At 40.1% G+C, this 21,083-nt stretch overlaps 1 protein-coding gene across 1 annotated transcript in view; it reads left to right on the top strand.

Annotated features, from left to right (window-relative positions):
* The window catches only part of obscnb (obscurin, cytoskeletal calmodulin and titin-interacting RhoGEF b), a 98,529-nt gene extending 79,259 nt beyond the window's left edge, over nt 1-19,270 (top strand). Inside the window, exons 62-87 of the mRNA XM_061979388.2 lie at nt 1,380-1,464; nt 1,540-1,661; nt 1,728-1,925; nt 1,999-2,031; nt 2,103-2,201; nt 2,273-2,491; nt 2,610-2,643; nt 3,880-3,932; nt 4,012-4,110; nt 4,493-4,549; nt 5,672-5,811; nt 7,064-7,264; nt 7,336-7,412; nt 7,495-7,665; nt 7,741-7,900; nt 9,227-9,334; nt 9,401-9,565; nt 9,631-9,789; nt 9,855-10,032; nt 14,002-14,115; nt 14,197-14,364; nt 14,447-14,549; nt 14,624-14,753; nt 14,868-14,958; nt 15,049-15,091; nt 18,238-19,270. Coding sequence (XP_061835372.2) covers nt 1,380-1,464; nt 1,540-1,661; nt 1,728-1,925; nt 1,999-2,031; nt 2,103-2,201; nt 2,273-2,491; nt 2,610-2,643; nt 3,880-3,932; nt 4,012-4,110; nt 4,493-4,549; nt 5,672-5,811; nt 7,064-7,264; nt 7,336-7,412; nt 7,495-7,665; nt 7,741-7,900; nt 9,227-9,334; nt 9,401-9,565; nt 9,631-9,789; nt 9,855-10,032; nt 14,002-14,115; nt 14,197-14,364; nt 14,447-14,549; nt 14,624-14,753; nt 14,868-14,958; nt 15,049-15,091; nt 18,238-19,270 — 4,040 coding nt within the window. The remainder of the gene's footprint in view (nt 1-1,379; nt 1,465-1,539; nt 1,662-1,727; nt 1,926-1,998; nt 2,032-2,102; nt 2,202-2,272; nt 2,492-2,609; nt 2,644-3,879; nt 3,933-4,011; nt 4,111-4,492; nt 4,550-5,671; nt 5,812-7,063; nt 7,265-7,335; nt 7,413-7,494; nt 7,666-7,740; nt 7,901-9,226; nt 9,335-9,400; nt 9,566-9,630; nt 9,790-9,854; nt 10,033-14,001; nt 14,116-14,196; nt 14,365-14,446; nt 14,550-14,623; nt 14,754-14,867; nt 14,959-15,048; nt 15,092-18,237) is intronic.
* The last annotated feature ends 1,813 nt before the right edge of the window (nt 19,271-21,083 follow it).

Below are 21,083 nucleotides of genomic sequence, written 5' to 3'. Positions count from 1 at the left end.
TGCTATTAAAATTGCATTTATGGCTATGACTGTATACTATGAACCTCACTAAAATCAATGCATTTATCATTCAAAGAATAAAACAATCATATAATTATGAAAATATGTATTTACCACTGGTATCCCAACAACATAAAATAGAAAAAATATATTTTGATATATTTTATAATGATAATAATATAATGGATAGGCCAAATACTCAGCAGCTCAGCTTTTTTGGAAGTGGATGGACTGTGGGCTGGCCTCGGCTGGCCTGGGCACTAGGCATTCCGCAAGATGATTGGATGATCTGTCTGAGGCTGAATCCCTTCTTAAGTGACAGCAAAATGAGCAAATCAGCAATTTTGAAACAAACACTACCGCGGAGCATTTTTAAAGAGACTTTTCCAATCCTTGTGGTGACTTTTTCTTTGTATGAAAACGACTAGTGACAAATCTAGCATCTATTTCCTGGTGTTATTGGAGACTGGACTCATGTTCGGAGACACTTTACAGTGTCCTCGGCAAGCAGTGAGGGCTGCTGTGTGCCTCCACAGTCCCAAAGCACTCAGATGGGCACACTCGCTCACGCTTCTGCTCCTTGAAAGACCAGCAGCTGCTCACTGCCCTCTAGATAGTTCTAGAGCGCAGTGTGCTTCTTGCTTACGTCATCACAACATCCTCTTTAAGGAGTACGGTACTGTTTTAGTGATAAAAGTAATTTGGACGAAATCCGAAAATGCAAATTTGGGCTATTTTCGGCCAAACATTTTTGGTATCCGAAATTTCGGTTCGTCGCTTTTTCCAATCCAATCCACATTATTTATATAGCACTATTAACAACAAAACTCTGTCAAGAGTGCGGCACATAAAACAAACAATAAAAAGTAGTTAAATTAAAATCATTTAAAATAACAATGGATAAAATAGGAAAATCAATAAAAAAATAAAATAATACAAAAAGTATAATAATTACAATAAAAACACCAAAATAAGTCAAAACAAATAAAATAGAATAAAACAATAAAATACACAAATGACCACACGACTTAAAAGCCAGAAACTAAAAGTGGGTTTTAAGACTAGTCTTAAAACATTCAACAGTGGGGTCCATTCTGACATGACTTATGATGCTAATTTCAATATGATGATGATCAATATAGCAGAGTTTCACAAAGCTGATGATCAGCTAAGAAATTAACAAAGAATTATGATGAATGTAAAAAAATATATATTTTTCCCCCCAAAATTTGGGGTGGTGTTTTATTCAGTGTTGACTTATATTTGGGTTGATGCAGTACATCACACAGAGTAGGTCAGTGGATGCCCAGCCAATTAGTTCTTGGTCATGATAGGCTTTGACCTCCATGCTGCTCACAAGTGATCATACGCTCCATCAGTGTCTTGCAGCTCTGATTATGACACCGCTGCTGATGCTGCCACTGAAACGTCATCTTACATCAGCGCCAAGGGCTACCTGTCCAGGTAAAGCAGTTTATCACCAAAATATACATTAAAATGTATTGTTGAGCAATGCAATATTCTCCCTTTCCCTTCCAGGGAGACTGAGACCTTTGAGTCTGTAACAGAAGATGATCAGCTGCCACAAATCGTGGAGGAACTTCACGATGTTCATGCCAGTCCAGGTTCACCTATAGCTAGGATGCAGCTCAGAGTAAAAGGTATGCATGCTGTAAATTTCTAAACCAAAAATCGTCAAAATTCAAACACAGAAGTTTTGTTTCCAGGTTTCCCCAAACCAAGGGTTTATTGGTTCAAAGAAGGCCAACCCCTGCGGGCCTCGGAACGGGTGTCGTTGTTAGCCCAGCAGGACGTTCATGCCTTAGAGATCCTGGAGGTGAAGAAAGACGACATGGGGGAGTACTCTGCTTACATCAGTAATGCAGCGGGTTCTGCTTACTCCTCTGCCCGACTCATAGTTCTGAGTGCGTATGCCAGAAAATATATCACCTCACAAACACTGTGCAATGCAAATTAATTTGACTTCACTGTTTACAGACCCAGGGGAGATCCTACCACAAGATCAGAAAGGTAATTTGGGCTTCTTTCTCTCAAACATACGGTTCTAATGTGACTGGGATTGAGCACTTTTTTTCTCATAGACTCCCGTGAGTCATTGGTGCCACCACGTTTCCTGGAAAGGTTCAGCAACAGAAAAGTGAAACAAGGAGCCAGCATCACATTATCTGTCAAAGTGGAAGGTTTGCTCACCAAACGTACTTATCTTTCAAGATGACCTAATTCATTTTAACACTGTTAAATACTGCTTTAGGGTCTCCCACTCCGATGGTCTCTTGGCTAAAGGAGGAGTCGCTGGAAGACGTGCTGTGGATCAAGACCGACACCAAGGGATACAAAATAGCAAGCTCAGGACGCCAGCATAGCCTCATCTTGATGGATGTGGGAACAGAGTACACCGGTGCCTATACATGCATTGCCACTAATAAGGCGGGACAGTCCATCTGTACCGCTCACCTCGAGGTGGATGACAGTAAGTAACAACTAATCAAATTCTTACACTCTTTATATTAACGCTGTGGTCACCTTTTGGTGTTTATTACTGTCATGATTTGTAGTTAGAATATGTATATTTTCTCCCCTTCTTTCAGCTCCACCACAAAAGAAAGAGACCAAACCCTCAGAGTAAGTTTTATACATGTCACAGAAATGACATAAATTGTACATATACAAGATGTTTATTTGTTTATTTGAAAAGGATCCCCATTAGCCTATGCTATTGCAGTCAGCTAGTCTTACTGGGGTCCACACAAAACACTACATATTATGAAAACAGTTTAAAAACATTGCAAAACACATAAAAAAATATGAAACTACAAGACAAGGTTTTAGTCATTATACGTGTATGCTACACATATACGCCATATACACGCACCCAACAGCTGAGTAGCAAAACCAACATTTTAAAGTGCATGCAAGGGTAGATAAATTTGCTGGACACTGCACGATACTTTAAATGTATCATGACAAGTAAAATGTATGAGTTTTACACTAACAACTTATTAGCATAAACAACCTTTTAAAGTGCATGCAAAGGTAGATAAAGTTGTTGGTCGCTGCATAATACTTCTAATGTGGAACTACAAACTGAACTACAAAAAGATGTTGCCTACAGCCACAACTGTTGCAGTATGGCAGGTGTAACACATCTGTGTTTCAGACCAACATTTGAGTAGCACAACCAACATTTTAAAAGTGCATCCACAGTTAGATAAAGTTGCTGGATGCTGCATGCTATTTGTAATGTGGAGTTGATTAAAATGACAAGAGTTTTCCTACAGCCACAGTTGCTGCAGTATGGCAAGTGTAACACACAAAGAGTATTACACCAACAACTGGGTAGCACATCCAACATTTTAAAGTGCATGCAAAGGTAGATAACATTGCTAGATGCTGCAATATACTTCAAATGTGGGGCTAATAAGACCTGCAGCAGGGGGTCGTCTACTGCCACAGCTGTTGCAGTTTCACACCAACAAATGAGTATCACGTCCAACATTTTAAGGCTAATGGACACTGCAAGATATTTCAAATGTGGCGCTACAACATGAGGTTGCCTACAGCCACAGCTGTTGCTGTATGACAAGTGTAACACGCATGAGTTTCAAACCAACAACTGAGTAGCTCAACCAAGATTTTTAAGTGCATTAAAGGTAGATCAAGTTGCTGTGCTGCAAGATACATCAAATAGGGAAGTGTAACATGCACAAGTGTCACACAAAACGTTAAAAGGCACAACCGGCATCATACTCCTGTTGTCTTGTGAAGTTATTCAAAATAGTTTGCCTACAGCCATTGTTAAAGTCAATGTTTTTTGTTTGTTTTTGTATTGGTAACATTTCATTTTATTCCAATCATTAGAGTTCTTGGGATTAAAGTCAGTCCACCAAAGGAGGATGCAAACAGGGAACAAGGTGATAAATAACCGTTTTTTTAGTATCACTGTAAGTACTTCATGGCTAACATAGTTTTTGTCTTGTGTACTGCCTCAAGAGAGTAAAATGCCCTACTTAGGAGAGGTCGGTTCAGAGGAATTCCTCATGAAACTCACCTCCCAGATTACTGAAATGGTATCAGCCAAGATCACCCAAGGTAAGTTTGTTTGTCATGGACCATTCTGCCTATGCAGTTCAAACAATGGACATAAATAGTAATAAGATTAAATTTCATGATATTTTTTTGTAATTTCCCGCCTGTGTGAACCTAAGCTTTGATACTAGCCAATCATTAAAATTGTGTTGTTTATAAAAGCCCATCCGTTTGATCAAATCAAGAATTGCAAAAGTCAATTCTTGAGTGTTAAAAATGATACTTAAAATGCTCTGTGTTAGCGCTTGTGTTGACTGCACGTATTGTTCATGTGTTTAAAACTAGTATAGCTTCATCCATACATCATCACTTACTCTATATTCAACCATCACTTTATTAATACAGCCCATAAAATGCTCATCCGATCCACCAATCTGTTATTCAGACAGCACACAGAATCAGGAAGTGCTCCAGTGGATGAAATCTTGGCCCAAAACTACCAGTATGTATTCCACATGCATCCATTTGTTCATGATTATTGATGAAGCGGTGATGACTTCTTAAAAACTGTCATCCTATTTTCTTAGAATCAAATATAGTGCTCTAGGCTATAACAACACTCTCTCCCATCTCAAATTGGCAGCTTTTTGTTGTTGTATTATTAATACTGTAACTTGTACTGGTCGTTGTTTATTACTAAAACAATGCAGTCACTGAAATACTAACAAACTATAACAGTGAAGTATATTATATTGACTTTTGTGCTTCAGTATTTTTATATTCATATCAATACTGTATTTTAAATGTATATATTTATCAAATATATAGTATATAACTAAATTATAATTTTTTTAAATATATATATATGTGTTTACATATACACATACATATGTACAGTATATATTTAAATTATATATTTTTCAATATATATATGTCTGTGTATATATACATACATATATACACACACACATATATATGTATTTATATATATGTACATATATATGTGTATATGTATGTGTATGTATGTATATACAGTATATATGTATGTGTGTATATATATATATTTATATATGTATGTGTATATATATGCATATATATATATATGTATGTATATATATAAATGTATGTGTATATATGTACAGTATATATATAATGTATGTATATATATGTATATATATAAATAAATATATATATATATGTATGTATATAAATATATATATATGTATATACACATATATAAATATACACATGTGTATATTTATGTGTCTATATATGTATGTATATATATATACACATACATAGCGTGACAGAGCTTTTTTTCCTGTCACTCACACACACCAGTGACATTGCGCTATAAAGTCAAAACACGATGACCGCATGCTCTTGAACGAGGTGTTTTATATTAAGGTCTACGCAGTGTTTGGTCGTTTTGTATTAAGGTTAATACAGTACAGTATATTGTAGTGTTAGCGTTACGTTCATTAGCAAGTCAATTAGCATGAAAATATGTTACTCGTGTCAACTTACTAGCAACTAAACTGCTAACACATCCAACATAATAGCGACACATTCGACCTGCATTTTGATTACACCACTTGATCCCCTTCCTGTGTTGCTGCCCCAGCTTCATTGCGAGTGCCAGGCGCTGACAGCGACGACGAGACCAAGACACCTTCGGCGTCACCTCATCACGGCCGCTCTCGTCCCCCCTCCCTTGTGGCGGACTCCTCCTCTGAATCTGATGAAGGGGATGCCAGGGGAGAGGTAAGACACTGCATGTACAGTCGCGATCAAAAGTTTACGTACACTTGTACAGAACATAATGTCATGGCTGTCTTGAGTTTCCAACAATTTCTACAACTCTTATTTTTTTTGTGATAGAGTGATTGGAGCACATACTTGTTGGTCACAAAAAACATTCATGAAGTTTGGTTCTTTTATGAATTTATTATGGGTCTACTGAAAATGTGACCAAATCTGCTGGGTCAAAAGTATACATACAGCAATGTTAATATTTGGTTACATGTCCCTTGGCAAGTTTCACTGCAATAAGGTGCTTTTGGTAGCCATTCACAAGCTTCTGGTTTAATTTTTGACCACTCATTTTGACAAAATTGGTGCAGTTCAGCTACCGGTAAATTTGTTTTTTTGTTTTTTTAACATGGACTTGTTTCTTCAGCATTGTCCACTCGTTTAAGTCAGGACTCTGGGAAGGCCATTCTAAAACCTTGATTCTAGCCTGATTTAGCCATTCCTTTACCACATTTGACGTGTGGTTGGGGTCATTGTCCTGTTGGAACACCTAACTGAGCCCAAGACCCAATCTCCGGGCTGATGATTTTCGGTTGTCCTGAAGTATTTGGAGGTAATCCTCCTTTTTCACTGTCCCATTTACTCTCTGTAAAGCACCAGTTCCATTGGCAGCAAAACAGACCCAGAGCATAATACTACCACCACCATGCTTGACGGTAGGCTTGGTGTTTCTGGGATTAAACATATTGCTGGGTATTGTGGCCAAACAGCTCAATTTTTGTTTCATCTGACCATAGAACTTTCATCCAGAAGATCTTATCTTTGTCCATGTGATGTCAAGTCCATGTCAGAAAACCAACAAATTTAGCTGAACTGCACCAATTTTGTCAAGAGGAGTGGTCAAAAATTCAACCAGAAGCTTGTGGATGGCTACCAAAAGCGCCTTATTGCAGTGAAACTTGCCAAGGGACATGTAACCAAATATTAACATTGCTGTATGTATACTTTTGACCCTGCAGATTTGGTCACATTTTCAGTAGACCCATAATAAATTCATAAAAGAACCAAACTTCATGAATGTTTTTTGTGACCAACAAGTATGTGCTCCAATCACTCTATCACAAAAAAATAAGAGTTGTAGAAATTATAGGGAACTCAAGACAGCCATGACATTCTGTTCTTTACAAGTGTATGTATAACTGTATGTGCCGAAATGGTACGTTCCTGAAACTGAAACACTAAAAGACTGTGACTGTGTGTGTAGATGTTTGATATCTATGTAGCGACAGCCAACTACGACCCCACTGTGGCAAGCAAAGAGTCTATTTCCCTGAAGGAAGGACAGTATGTAGAGGTTTTGGACTCGGCTCACCCGCTCAAGTGGTTGGTACGGACCAAACCCACCAAGACGACACCATCCCGCCAAGGCTGGGTGTCACCCGCCTACCTGGACAAAAAATTTAAAGTACGCCTGCATAGCATTGTAAAACACATTGGTGAGGCGGTCAAGGTTCTAAAGTCCATGCGTTCTTGTAGCTGTCTGCAGATGCAGGCGACATTCCAGAGGCAAGTGTTGAAGAGGTGTCTGAGGGAGAATACAAGAAGAAGTTATTGTACGTCAAACACTTTTATGCATTAAAAAAAGTAGCGGAATCATCTTAAGCAGCATGTTTCTCTTTTCTTTGCCATCTTTAGCCAACTGATCCAGGACTTGATCGGCGGTGAATCCGAGTTTGTCAAAGAGATAGGCTTCTTCACAGGTCATCACCTGAGGCACGCCGACAGCCCGGATGCACCAGCTGACGTCAGCAGCCAGAAAGAGTCCATATTTAGAAACATTGAGGACATTAAGGAGTTCCACAACAAGTGTGTTCACCTCTTGATGACCAGCTTATCTTACACTTAGCACTGTGGAAGTGACTCTCTATACGTTTATTTCAGGGCTTTCCTTCCCAAGTTGAGCGACTGTGACACAGACGATGACGTGGCCATGTGCTTCCTGAAGAACAAGGAGGGCTTTGAGAAGTACCTCCAATATCTTGTAGGCCAGAGCCAGGCTGAGTGTGCCGTCAGTGACAAAACAGTGCACCACTTCTTCAAGGTATCACTGCTCTTCTTAGTGTTACCATAAATGCTCAATTAAAGCCTCTATTCAGTGAACCGCACATCCTCCTTTAGTTGACTGCTGCAAAAAAATAACACTAAGTGGCTCTAACTACAGTAATGTTTAGATTAACACCTGTGACTGTAGGCACTTCTTCTTGGAGTTCGTATTTAATCAACTCCCAAAAAGATGGCAGTAGCTGAATTTGAATTATCATGCAGCGTCCAGAAACCTTATCTACTTCTCTGCACGCGCTTTAAAATGCCATTTGTGCTCTTTAGCAGTGGGTGTAAAACTCATGCGTGTTCCACTTGCTTTATTATTGTTTACAATGAACTCATCAATGGTATTAATGCTGAATGAGGAGTTTGCGCATTGGTTCTGTCGCTGCTGCATTAGGCAATACTGTAGACTAAATCACCATGTTGTCAAAAAATGTTTTCCATTTTCTCATGCACTCCAAATTATTGTTCTAAGGGATTTATGTTGATTTGATCTGCATTTAAAACATGTCCTTGTGGTCTGAATAATATGTACTATAAAAAGTGTAGATTTTGCGCACATTTTTATATAGCCCATTTTTGAGTCAGTCTTTTGAGGCGTTCCCAGATTGCGAATAAAACCATGCCCCAGCTTTTCTAAAACTATCATAATTTATCTTTTGAAAATGTCTAACTTTTTAAATATATATTTTAAAGTTGTCACTGCTATTTTTTTACAGACATGGTGGAAAATAAACTTCATAAGCATTAAATAGATTAATCTGGTCAATACATTAGGTACACCTGCACTCTGTGATTGATTCAGACCTGCATAAAAAAGCTGCTTTTACCAGCATTTATGTCACTGCATATCGCACGTCTGTCAGTATGTGCATGCCAAAATGATATGAAAACAATACTTCATATTACCTTTTATTGTGTTTCCCCATGGCCTGAATCAGAGGGGGTGGAGCTCCTCCGCCTCTGGCTGAGAGCGAGACTTTTAATGTCCAAATAAGCACATCCAAGCTAGCTGTGACATCAAAATGGAGACCGACTGCAGAACCCTGCAAACAGAGGCATCCAAAACTGCGTGCAAGCGAACCTTATGATTTGGCACTTTGGCATTGTTTAACATGAGTACCCAACATGGTAACAACATTTATAAATTAGAAAAAACCAAATGTATCACAAGTCTCCTTTAAGGAAGAAAATAACCTCCTCGCTCTTATCTGCTTTACATTAACTCCCATTCCTCTTTGTGGTGTTGGTAAATAAAATAGAACATTTATGGTATTTTAGCCCTTGCTGGAGTAATTGAAATATTAACCTTGTATTGAAGGAGTACATGGGAAAGGAACAAGCCACTGCCGACCAGCCTGTACGCAGCATCAACACATACCTCCAGCAGCCTCTGGAGAGGATTCAGAAGTATAAAGTCTTCCTCAAGGTGATACACTTGTCTTTTGAGTTATTGTATGTCCGCAATTCTAACAAAAACCTGCCATCTCACCAGGAGCTCATTCGAAACAAGGCAAGAAATGGCCAGAACTGCTGCCTCCTGGAGGAAGCATACGCCATGGTGTCTGCGCTTCCTCAACGATCTGAGAACACGCATCACGTCTCCATGATTGAAAACTACCCCGCCACCCTTGAAGCGTTAGGAGAGCCTCTCAGACAGGTAGATGCGAGAGGACATCGCACTCTTTATTTGGGATCTTGCACTTATCATTTCTTTGGCACTAGGGACCTTTCCAAGTGTGGGAGGGCGCTCCTGGGATAAGAACATCTTCTCGAGGTCACCACCGCCACGTCTTCCTCTTCAAGAACTACTGCATCATCTGCAAATCCAAAAGAGACAGCAACATTGACACACAAACATATGTCTTTAAGAACATGATGAAGGTAAGATTTAACATATGAAAACAAGATTCATATCATCTGATCCGTCGTGATCTCCTTGCCTGCAGCTGAACAACATTGACGTGAACGAGATCGTGGAGGGTGACGATCGTGCTTTCGAGATCTGGCATGAACGTGAGGATTCTGTGAGGAAATACACCATGCAGGCCCGAACCGTTACCATCAAAAACTCGTGGTTGAGAGACCTCAGAGAACTTCAACAGAGATACACCATGACTGCCTGGAGTGAGTAGGACCAAACATTATCCTACCAAATGTGTTTAATACATTTTAAATGGCTGTATTTGTATTAGGAATGTTTTTATTTAAGCAATAAGCCATACGATGTTGGTGCAGATTGAGCATGTTATTTTCACTTATAGCTGTTGCCATTTAGGTGCATTGGAGTCATGTAGGGCTGACTTAATTAGGGCTGCCCCAAATGAATATCGATCCGATATCAGGAAAATGATCGATCAATCAATCAAAGTTTATTTATATAGCCCTTAATCACAAACGCCTCAAAGTTCTTTACAAACCCCAACGACATCCTCGGTTCTGATCCCACATCCAAGCAAGAACAAACTTTGGGAGGGACCGCAGATATGGCGACCCCTCCGGGTGACCTGTGCAATGGATGCCAAGTGGGTACAGTTAATAATGTGATGCATCTTTAGTCCTCCAATAAGCACACATAGTTGGTCTTTCTTTGTTTTTCAGGAAAGTCGTTTATAAAAGTTAAACATTGTAGGCCAGGGGTCCCCAAACTACAGCCCCCCCAGCGTCCAAAATCCAGCCCGCAGAAAGTCCCAAGTTTAAAAAAAACTTTTATTTATTTATTTATTTTTTATTATCTTTTTTTAAATCTGTCCTTAGTAATCCATTTTCTACTGCTTGTTACTCTCTGTGTATCCTAGCCGCTCAGGCAAATCATATTGTCTAAAAATGCATTTTCCCATCGATGATGACACATCATTGCGCTCGGAATATATACAGGTAAAAGCCAGTAAATTAGAATATTTTGAAAAACTTGATTTATTTCAGTAATTGCATTCAAAAGGTGTAACTTGTACATTATATTTATTCATTGCACACAGACTGATGCATTCAAATGTTTATTTCATTTAATTTTGATGATTTGAAGTGGCAACAAATGAAAATCCAAAATTCCGCGTGTCACAAAATTAGAATATTACTTAAGGCTAATACAAAAAAGGGATTTTTAGAAATGTTGGCCAACTGAAAAGTATGAAAATGAAAAATATGACCATGTACAATACTCAATACTTGGTTGGAGCTCCTTTTGCCTCAATTACTGCGTTAATGCGGCGTGGCATGGAGTCGACGAGTTTCTGGCACTGCTCAGGTGTTATGAGAGCCCAGGTTGCTCTGATAGTGGCCTTCAACTCTTCTGCGTTTTTGGGTCTGGCAATCTGCATCTTCCTTTTCACAATACCCCACAGATTTTCTATGGGGCTAAGGTCAGGGGAGTTGGCGGGCCAATTTAGAACAGAAATACCATGGTCCGTAAACCAGGCACGGGCAGATTTTGCGCTGTGTGCAGGCGCCAAGTCCTGTTGGAACTTGAAATCTCCATCTCCATAGAGCAGGTCAGCAGCAGGAAGCATGAAGTGCTCTAAAACTTGCTGGTAGACGGCTGCGTTGACCCTGGATCTCAGGAAACAGAGTGGACCGACACCAGCAGATGACATGGCACCCCAAACCATCACTGATGGTGGAAACTTTACACTAGACTTCAGGCAACGTGGATCCTGTGCCTCTCCTGTCTTCCTCCAGACTCTGGGACCTCGATTTCCAAAGGAAATGCAAAATTTGCATGGTTGGGTGATGGTTTGGGGTGCCATGTCATCTGCTGGTGTCGGTCCACTCTGTTTCCTGAGATCCAGGGTCAACGCAGCCGTCTACCAGCAAGTTTTAGAGCACTTCATGCTTCCTGCTGCTGACCTGCTCTATGGAGATGGAGATTTCAAGTTCCAACAGGACTTGGCGCCTGCACACAGCGCAAAATCTACCCATGCCTGGTTTACGGACCATGGTATTTCTGTTCTAAATTGGCCCGCCAACTCCCCTGACCTTAGCCCCATAGAAAATCTGTGGGGTATTGTGAAAAGGAAGATGCAGAATGCCAGACCCAAAAACGCAGAAGAGTTGAAGGCCACTATCAGAGCAACCTGGGCTCTCATAACACCTGAGCAGTGCCAGAAACTCATCGACTCCATGCCACGCCGCATTAACGCAGTAATTGAGGCAAAAGGAGCTCCAAGTATTGAGTATTGTACATGCTCATATTTTTCATTTTCATACTTTTCAGTTGGCCAACATTTCTAAAAATCCCTTTTTTGTATTAGCCTTAAGTAATATTCTAATTTTGTGACACACGGAATTTTGGATTTTCATTTGTTGCCACTTCAAATCGTCAAAATTAAATGAAATAAACATTTGAATGCATCAGTCTGTGTGCAATGAATAAATATAATGTACAAGTTACACCTTTTGAATGCAATTACTGAAATAAATCAAGTTTTTCAAAATATTCTAATTTACTGGCTTTTACCTGTATATGTATATGTATATATATATATATATATATATATATATATATATATATATATATATATATATATATATATATATATTTATATATATATATATATATATATATATATATATTTATATTTATATATATATATATATATATATATATATATACCGGTGTATATATATATATATATATATATATATATATATATATGGACCCTCGTGTGTGAATGTGAGTGTGAATGTTGTCTGTCTATCTGTGTTGGCCTGCGATGAGGTGGAAACTTGTCCAGGATGTACACCGCCTTCCGCCCGAATGCAGCTGAGATAGGCTCCAGCACCCCCCGCGACCCCAAAAGGGACAAGCGGTAGGAAATGGATGGATGGATGGATAGATATATATATGTATATACAGTCGCGATCAAAAGTTTACATACACTTGTAAAGAACATAATGTCATGGCTGTCTTGAGTTTCCAATACTTTCTACAACTCTTTCTACATACTTGTTGGTCACAAAAAACCTTCATGAAGTTTGGTTCTTTTATGAATTTATTATGGGTCTACTGAAAATGTGACCAAATCTGCTGGGTCAAAAGTATAGATACACCAATGTTAATATTTGGTTACATGTCCCTTGGCAAGTTTCACTGCAATAAGGCGCTTTTGGTAGCCATCCACAAGCTTCTGGTTGAAATTTTGACTACTCCTTTTGACCAAATTGGTGCAGTTCAGCTAAATTTGTTGGTTTTCTGACATGGACTTGTTTCTTAAGTATTGTCCACATGTTCCCAATGGGGTATAAGTCAGGACTTTGGGAAGGCCATTTAAAACCTTAATTCTAGCCTGATTTAGGTATTCCTTTACCACTTTTGATGTGTGTTTGGGGTCATTGTCGTTTTTGAACACCCAACTGCGCCCAAGACCCAACCTCAGGGCTGATGATTTTAGGTTGTTTTGAAGAATTTGGAGTAGTCCTCCTTTTTCATCGTCTCATTTACTCTCTGTAAAGCACCAGTTCCATTGGCAGCAAAACAGGCCCAGAGATCCTGGGATTAAAGGCCTCACCTTTTCTCCTCTAAACGTATTGCTGGGTATTGTGGCCAACCAGCTCAATTTTTGTTTCATCTGACATCACATGGACAAAGATAAGACCTTCTGGAGGAAAGTTCTGTGGATGACTACCAAAAGCGCCGTATTGCAGTGAACCTTGCCAAGGGACATGTAACCAAATATTAACATTGCTGTATGTATACTTTTGACACAGCAGATTTGGTCACATGTTCAGTATCCATCCATCCATCCATCCATTTTTTACCGCTTGTCCCTTTTCAGGGTCGCGGGGGGTTGCAGACCCATAATAAATTCATAAAAGAGCCAAACTTCATGAATGTCTTTTGTGACCAACAAGTATGTGCTCCAATCACTCTATCACAAAAAAATAAGAGTTGTAGAAATTATTGGAAACTCAAAACAGCCATGACATTCTGTTCTTTACAAGTGTATGTAAACTTTTGACCATGACTGTATATCCATTGGAGACAAGTATGGCAGTCAGGATCCACCTGGTCATGATTTTTCAATCAAACACACTGATTAGACTTAATGTTTGCACTTATGTGTCACCTATCTAACACTTGAACGGCTTATTTTGAAGGTCCTCCTGACTTTGTGGAAATTCTGGCAAACTGCACAGCCGAAGTCGGACAGACCGTTAAACTAGCGTGCAAAGCCACAGGAATACCCAAACCTACCATCACCTGGTACAAAGGTACAGCGTTTTACAGCTTCTCCCTCACATGACTTTAACTGCAAAGTGTTCTCAATGCTTATGCTGATTGGTTGGCGGTAGATGGACGCATGGTGGAGGCAGACCCTCATCACATCATCATCGAGGACCCCGACGGCTCCTGCACTCTCATTCTGGATAACATGACGGCAGAAGATTCGGGCCAGTATATGTGCTTTGCGACAAGCTCAGCCGGCAACGCCAGCACTCTGGGCAAGATCACTGTTCAGGGTGAGCAGCACACTCCCAAATTAAACACAAAAAAACCCCACATTGTTATTTGTGCTCGTGATACATTATTTTATGCCCATAGTGCCTCCTCGTTTTGTGAACAAATTGAGGAATGCTGTCTTGGTCGCTGGTGAGGACACTCAGTTCACCTGTGTCATTCAGAGCGCCCCCAGTCCTAAAATCAGGTGACCCCTCTTCCATTGCCATCCAGGTGATTACCAGTGCTCACATGTAAACATCTGTTTGTGTGTCGCATAAGATGGTTCAAGGACAGCAGGCTGCTGACAGACCAGGAAAAGTATCAGACCTACAGTGAGCTTCGCAGTGGGGTTGTGGTTTTGGTGATCAAAAACTTGACAGAGCGGGACCTGGGGCATTATGAGTGTGAGGTGAGTCCACAAAAACACTAAATAAGAAGTGTACTATTAATATAAAAACATGAATAGATTTTTATGTCCACTAGCAGGAAATAATTGTGTCTAAATGTTCATTTCCTGCTCTAGTTGTCTAACCGTCTTGGCAGTGCCAGGTGTGCTGCAGACTTAGTCCTTCCTTCTGCTGCTGGCTCTGGTGAGCAGGCCATTGTTATTGAAGGTAGGAACCCTGCCCGTACTGAATTTCTTAATGCAGTTTATTGTGGTTTACGTTGGTGTCAACATGTTGTACACTCTGCTTACCCTACAGTTACTGAACAAGAGACAAAAATACCAAAGAAAACCATCATTATGTAAGTACATTGCTTTGAGCGTGTTCTTTTTTTTTGCCTTGACATGTCATGAAAAAAACTAACTGTACATCAGTGGAACAAATCAGTTTTCTTATAGAAAATAACGGACATGGAAATAATCCTATCCAGAGTCAAGCTGCCGCCATTGTAAAACCTAAGGTTTTTAAGTAACAACAAATGTAGAAATAAGTTATGCCTGTTAAAACACTTGGGGCCTGATCTACTAAAGGATTGCTTATATTAAAACGGGTGCGAACTTGATAGCGCATGCAAAGCTGAACAGACGAATGAATCTTTTAAATGACAAAAATAGACAGCGTAATCAATTTAATCAATTAATTTAATTTAATTTTGTTTTCACGTATATTCAGAATACATGCTGATATATATATATATATATATATATATATATATATATATATATATATATATATATATATATATATATATATATATTTAGCACTCGCAATGTAATTCATCAAGACTAAACCGGATGTGCAGCCGATGTTTTGCTTTTGTTATATTTAGCACGTCTGGAATGGTCTTGCAGACTGGCACAGTTACGCACACATTGCTGTGACAAAGGAGGCGATCAAAGAAAGACGATTGAGAGACAAAATATTTTATCTGTGTGTGTGTGTCAACATATTTGGAATGTCAGAAATAAGAATATTAATTATATCTATTCAGCAATATCATTTTATAATTATATAACTGCTGGATGACTGAAAGGGTACCTGTTATGCAAAAAAACATTTTCCTCTCTATTGATACTTGTTTTTGTGCATTTGGTATCTGCATAAATCCCGAACATTTGAAATCAAACCATGGAGGCATTACACGAATATTTATAATGTAATTTTGCTTTCTTTCATATTTCCTCAAAACGAGCCGTTTAGAATTTGCCCAATTAGTGACATTTTTCCAATTGGTTACGTCACCATATATGGTAAAGTTGTAACCAAAGAACTTTGCGCGAGTCTGCCTTGTAGTCAATACGTTTCTTCTTTTTCCTCTATCTTCTTGTTGTGCGGCAGACTGTCTCGTACATGCACATGCATCCGCAGCTGTTGCCATTTCTAATACAAAGTAGCGTATAGTTCTAACTTATATCTGTCAGTAGACTTGCTACGGAAGCAGTCAAAGTGGAGACGTGTAAATAAAACGGTGCATCTTAAAGAGACAACTAGAAAGCGTCTTGAAGACAAATGTTGACCAAAGAACCACCATTACATGTTAGGAAGACCAGGGTTTATTGACCATTTTGACCTCGGGGGCCTAACTTTCCCACTACAGAGGGGCCTGGTGCCCACTCAAATATTAACAACGAATTAGAAATCTCACTCTTGATTTTAATTGTATTCAATAATTGTATCTAACCTACTTACAGTTTCACAGGATAAACCTAAAAAATAAAAACCTAAAACTATATACTAATCAAATATTCTGCAATAGAATGTACATACCGTACATGTACATACAATTACAGTGTTAAAATGAATACATTCTAACTAAATAAATAATGTTTCCAAAATAAAAGGTCAGTGAAAATAAATCTTCCCCACTTTAGTCATAATTTTTGCACTTAAAAAGCCCGCTCTGACTTTAGCTTTAGACTTCTTGTTTGATACACGTCTCTGGTTTGACCATTTTTACTGCCACAAATGGTGGGAAAGTGTATTATAACTGAGTACTGCTGCGGCTCGTACGGACCTCAGCTGAGAAACATATATATTTTTGGACGGTCCTCTCGGGGCGCTCATGGCCCAACAATGGGCCCTGGCCCTATGGTTAAAAAACACTGATGTAGACCACAAGGAAGTATTTTACATGCAGTAAAACAAATCATTATATGACACATTTAAGGGGCTGATTAAACTTATCCAATTGATTTGTTTTTTCTTCATCTTCTTGCATCTGGATCATTCCAGACGCACCATCACAACCCGACAGCGCCTCCCAGAGCGCAACTTTGCTGTGCTAAAAATATTGATTCTGTTGCCTAGATCGCGCTTCAATATAGCCCAGAAAAGGTGGTACATAATACCGTATTTTCCGGACCAAAGGGCCCACCGGATTATAAAGCGCACTGTCGATGAGTGGGTCTAGTCAGGTTTATTTTCATACAAAAGGCGCACTGGATTATAGGGCGCATTAAAGGAGTCATATTATTATTATTATTTTTTCTACATTTAAAACACTTCCTTGTGGTCTACATAACATGTGATGGTGGTTCTTTGGTCAAAATGCCAGATAATATGTCTTACCTTATACACACACTATAATAATACTCGTATACAGTACAATCCATCAAGCGGTGCGGCTTCATAGCTTACCAAAGTCATACTAAAACATTTTGATAGATTTTTGAGTGCTGTGTGTAATGTTTTCAATGGAACATATAAAATGTTGGTGTTGTTTACTTGAGTCATATTGCAGCCTACACATATCTCTTATGTGTGACTGCCATCTACTGGTCACACTTATCATTTCACCATGTACCAAATAAAATAGCTTCGAGATCGGTAAGCACAACAAAAATGATTCCATACATTAGGCGCACCGGGTTATAAGGCGCAATGTTGAGTTTTGAGAAAATTAAAGGATTTTAAGTGCGCCTTATTGTCCGAAAAATACTGTATATTTGTGTGCTGCATGTCAACAATGTGACTAAATGCCACAGGTTGGAACATATGATGCCATACATGTGGAGGAAAATGACTTGTCTCCAGACGCAGCAGCGGTCTGCACCACTTATCAATCGTACAGTCTTAATAAATCACACGCAACACATCTACTAATAGCGCACAAAATTCACATGCTATCTAGCACATTATTTGGATCTTTGTAGATCAGGCCCTCTGTCTTAACTTCTAATGATGGATTTAACATCCTCAATTTTTTTACAGTCTTACTTGATGAAAAGATAGGTGCTGCCAAATATAACCACTAACTCTGATGCTGCAACTCAACACACTGAATTCACGGATGAATGCCTTTTTTGGGAGTAGCAATTTTGCATGCTTCTGTATCGTCACATTTTGGTGATACTGGCTTGGACCCCCTCCGTGAAAACTGCATGCAACCCACAAAAAATATCGAATTGGATAATGTCAGTAACGCCAGTGCTCGTGGTCTATTAACAGCGAGGAGACTATAACCACAGTGGTGAAGAATCCCCGTATGAGGAGGCACAAGTCCCCTGGCTTGATGGTGGCTGGAGCTCACCGCACGGAAATTTCCACCTCAGAAACCTCCACAACCAGGACAAGAAGGATGGCCCCACCGAGGAAACCCACAATCCCGACCTTCTATGTCACTGAGGCCCAGAGTACCGAGGCGTGTGCTGCCGCCACTGTGGAGAGTGAGCCCAGTTGGGTTGAGGTGGAAGAGGTGATCGAGTACAAGGTGAATAAATCTCCTCGATTGTCAAGGAGGAGGGGCGTGTCGCCGGCGGTCTCTGATCGCGCAACCACTCCTTCCAGACCTAAACGATCCCCACCAGAAAACCCGAATGCAAACAATTCTAACAACAATCTAGTAGAGCAGGCCCATCCCCTAGAAGCTTCTGATTCTCCACCAGGAGTATCGGTTCTTACAGCTGGAGGGCAAGTCATGGAGGATCAACAAACCGTCATCTGGGAACCTGATGAGGACAGTGAATTTGATTACTGCGGAAAACAGGAAGCAAAGATGCCAACACCTGGGGCTCGTGTTTTAGCACTGGAAGACTTAGAGGATTATGTCCCAGAGGAAGGAGAATCTTACGGATCAACCAGCTGCGGTCCTGATGAGAAACCTTGTGAGATCGCGGTCCTCCAGAGAGAGATCGGAGGCTCCAGTGTGGGACAACCGGTACTCCTCAATGTGGGACGTCCTGTGGTGGCTCCAAGGCAGAGGGGCGGCTTCTTCACCCGCTTCCGAGAGCATCTCTCCGGCAGCCTGTTCTCACCCACCGCCCCCCAGGCAAGCGGGTCCACGTCGGAACGCCAAGTCCCCATTCAAGTGAGCCGTGCAAAACTGGAGGTGAAGCCATCTTACTGCTCCGAGGTGCAGAGAGTGGAAGGCGGGCAGCAGAGCTTTAAAACCAAAATATCTACTCAGACGTACGACTACATGCCAGTGGGAAACCCTGTCACGCTTGAGATTTGCGACGATGACCAGAACCAGAACCAGTAGCTGTTTAACATCAATAAACCTTTTTAGTCTTAAATGGGGCTGACTCCATGAAGATAACTTTAAACTAAAATATAACCAAACCATTCCATATCAAGAAATACTTTTTTCCCTGCCTAGTGGTTTTTAAGCGATCCTTATTGGGTCATCACAACATCAAAACTAAACCATGTTTGCTTTAACCTCAACTTTTGACACAAAACCTACTTATTTCTGTCACAAACACTAAAAGACATGATAAACATGCATTTTGCAGCAGTTGAGACAGAATGTATTGTAGTACTTGGCTGCATACTAGTCTAAAGAACAGCTGTGGGAAGCTTGACGTAAGAGTTCATAACATTTAGACAGAGTCTCTTATCCCAGAACTATAAGACATTGAAATAGTTATTACTTGTCCTTGTGGGTCAACAAAATTGAGTGAATAAATAAATGATGGCCATGTAAGGAGTGTTCAGTCGCACAATGTGCTTTGTATTGTTTGGACTGACGCAACCGCTGAAGGGCCACTGTTTGTCATGAGGACAGTAAAACACACACAAAGTATTGAAGTACACTCAAAATGACTGGATTTTAGACAATTGACGCATTATGAACATGTAGTTCTAAAACTAAAACATTAAAGAGAGTTACTAGTGTTGTGTTGTTTGCTTTTGAGTTTATTTAATTGTATCACTCACGGTTACACGTACTTTAAGTTGGCTTTCTTTGTGGATAATACGTTATTAAAAAGTTAATCCAGAGACATGTCTGTTTTCAAGTAAATTATTTTTGTGAGTACTAGTAATGTACGATGTCACAATCACCAGTAATTGTTTTCTCTTTGGAGACATTTTAGTGCCGTGTCATGTGGTTCCATAATGTGTGAGCTCACAGTTTTTGTTGAGTTCTTTTTTTTTAGATAATTGACTTGCATGGATTTGCTTTTTCAAAGCAGTTAGTAACTTAATGACTTGAAGGATTAAAGACTGTACTGTTTGTTTCAGTTTTAGCGCATTCACAGCTTGCGATTGCTTGTAAATGTGTAGTTTTTCAAAAGAAAATGTCTTTCAAATGTGTTCAAATTTGAATATTAAAAAAACTTGTACAACATTTTGGCTGTGGGATCAGTGGACAGTGATTGGACAACAACCAACAAACAACAAATGCACGCATCTGATTACCATATTGAGCCGAATATAAGACGGTATTTTTACCCCTGGAATAAAGTCGGAATTTGGCTTATATCCATCCATCCATCTTCTTCCGCTTATCCGAGGTCGGGTCGCAGGGGCAGCAGCCTAAGCAGGGAAGCCCAGACTTCCCTCTCCCCAGCCACTTCGTCCAGCTCTTCCCGGGGGATCCCGAGGCGTTCCCAGGCCAGCCGGGAGACGTAGTCTTCCCAACGTGTCCTGGGTCTTCCCCGTGGCCTCCTACCGGTCGGACGTGCCCTAAACACCTCTCTAGGGAAGCGTTCGGGTGGCATCCTGACCAGATGCCCGAACCACCTCATCTGGCTCCTCTCGATGTGGAGGAGCAGCGACTTTACTTTGAGTTCCTCCCGGATGGCAGAGCCTCTCACCCTATCTCTAAGGGAGAGACCCGCCACCCGGCAGAGGAAACTCATTTCGGCCGCTTGTACCCGTGATCTTGTCCTTTCGGTCATAAACCAAAGCTCATGACCATAGGTGAGGATGGGAACGTAGATAACCGGTAAATTGAGAGCTTTGCCTTACGGCTCAACTCCTTCTTCACCACAACAGATCGATACAGCGTCCGCATTACTGAAGACGCCACACCGATCCGCCTGTCGATCTCACGATCGATTTGGCTTATA

This window comes from Nerophis lumbriciformis, linkage group LG19 (genome assembly GCF_033978685.3).
Source record: "Nerophis lumbriciformis linkage group LG19, RoL_Nlum_v2.1, whole genome shotgun sequence".
Classification (NCBI taxonomy): Eukaryota; Metazoa; Chordata; class Actinopteri; order Syngnathiformes; family Syngnathidae; genus Nerophis; species Nerophis lumbriciformis.
The sequence above is the reverse complement of the archived record's forward strand: the minus strand, read 5'-3'. Positions and strand labels throughout refer to the sequence as shown.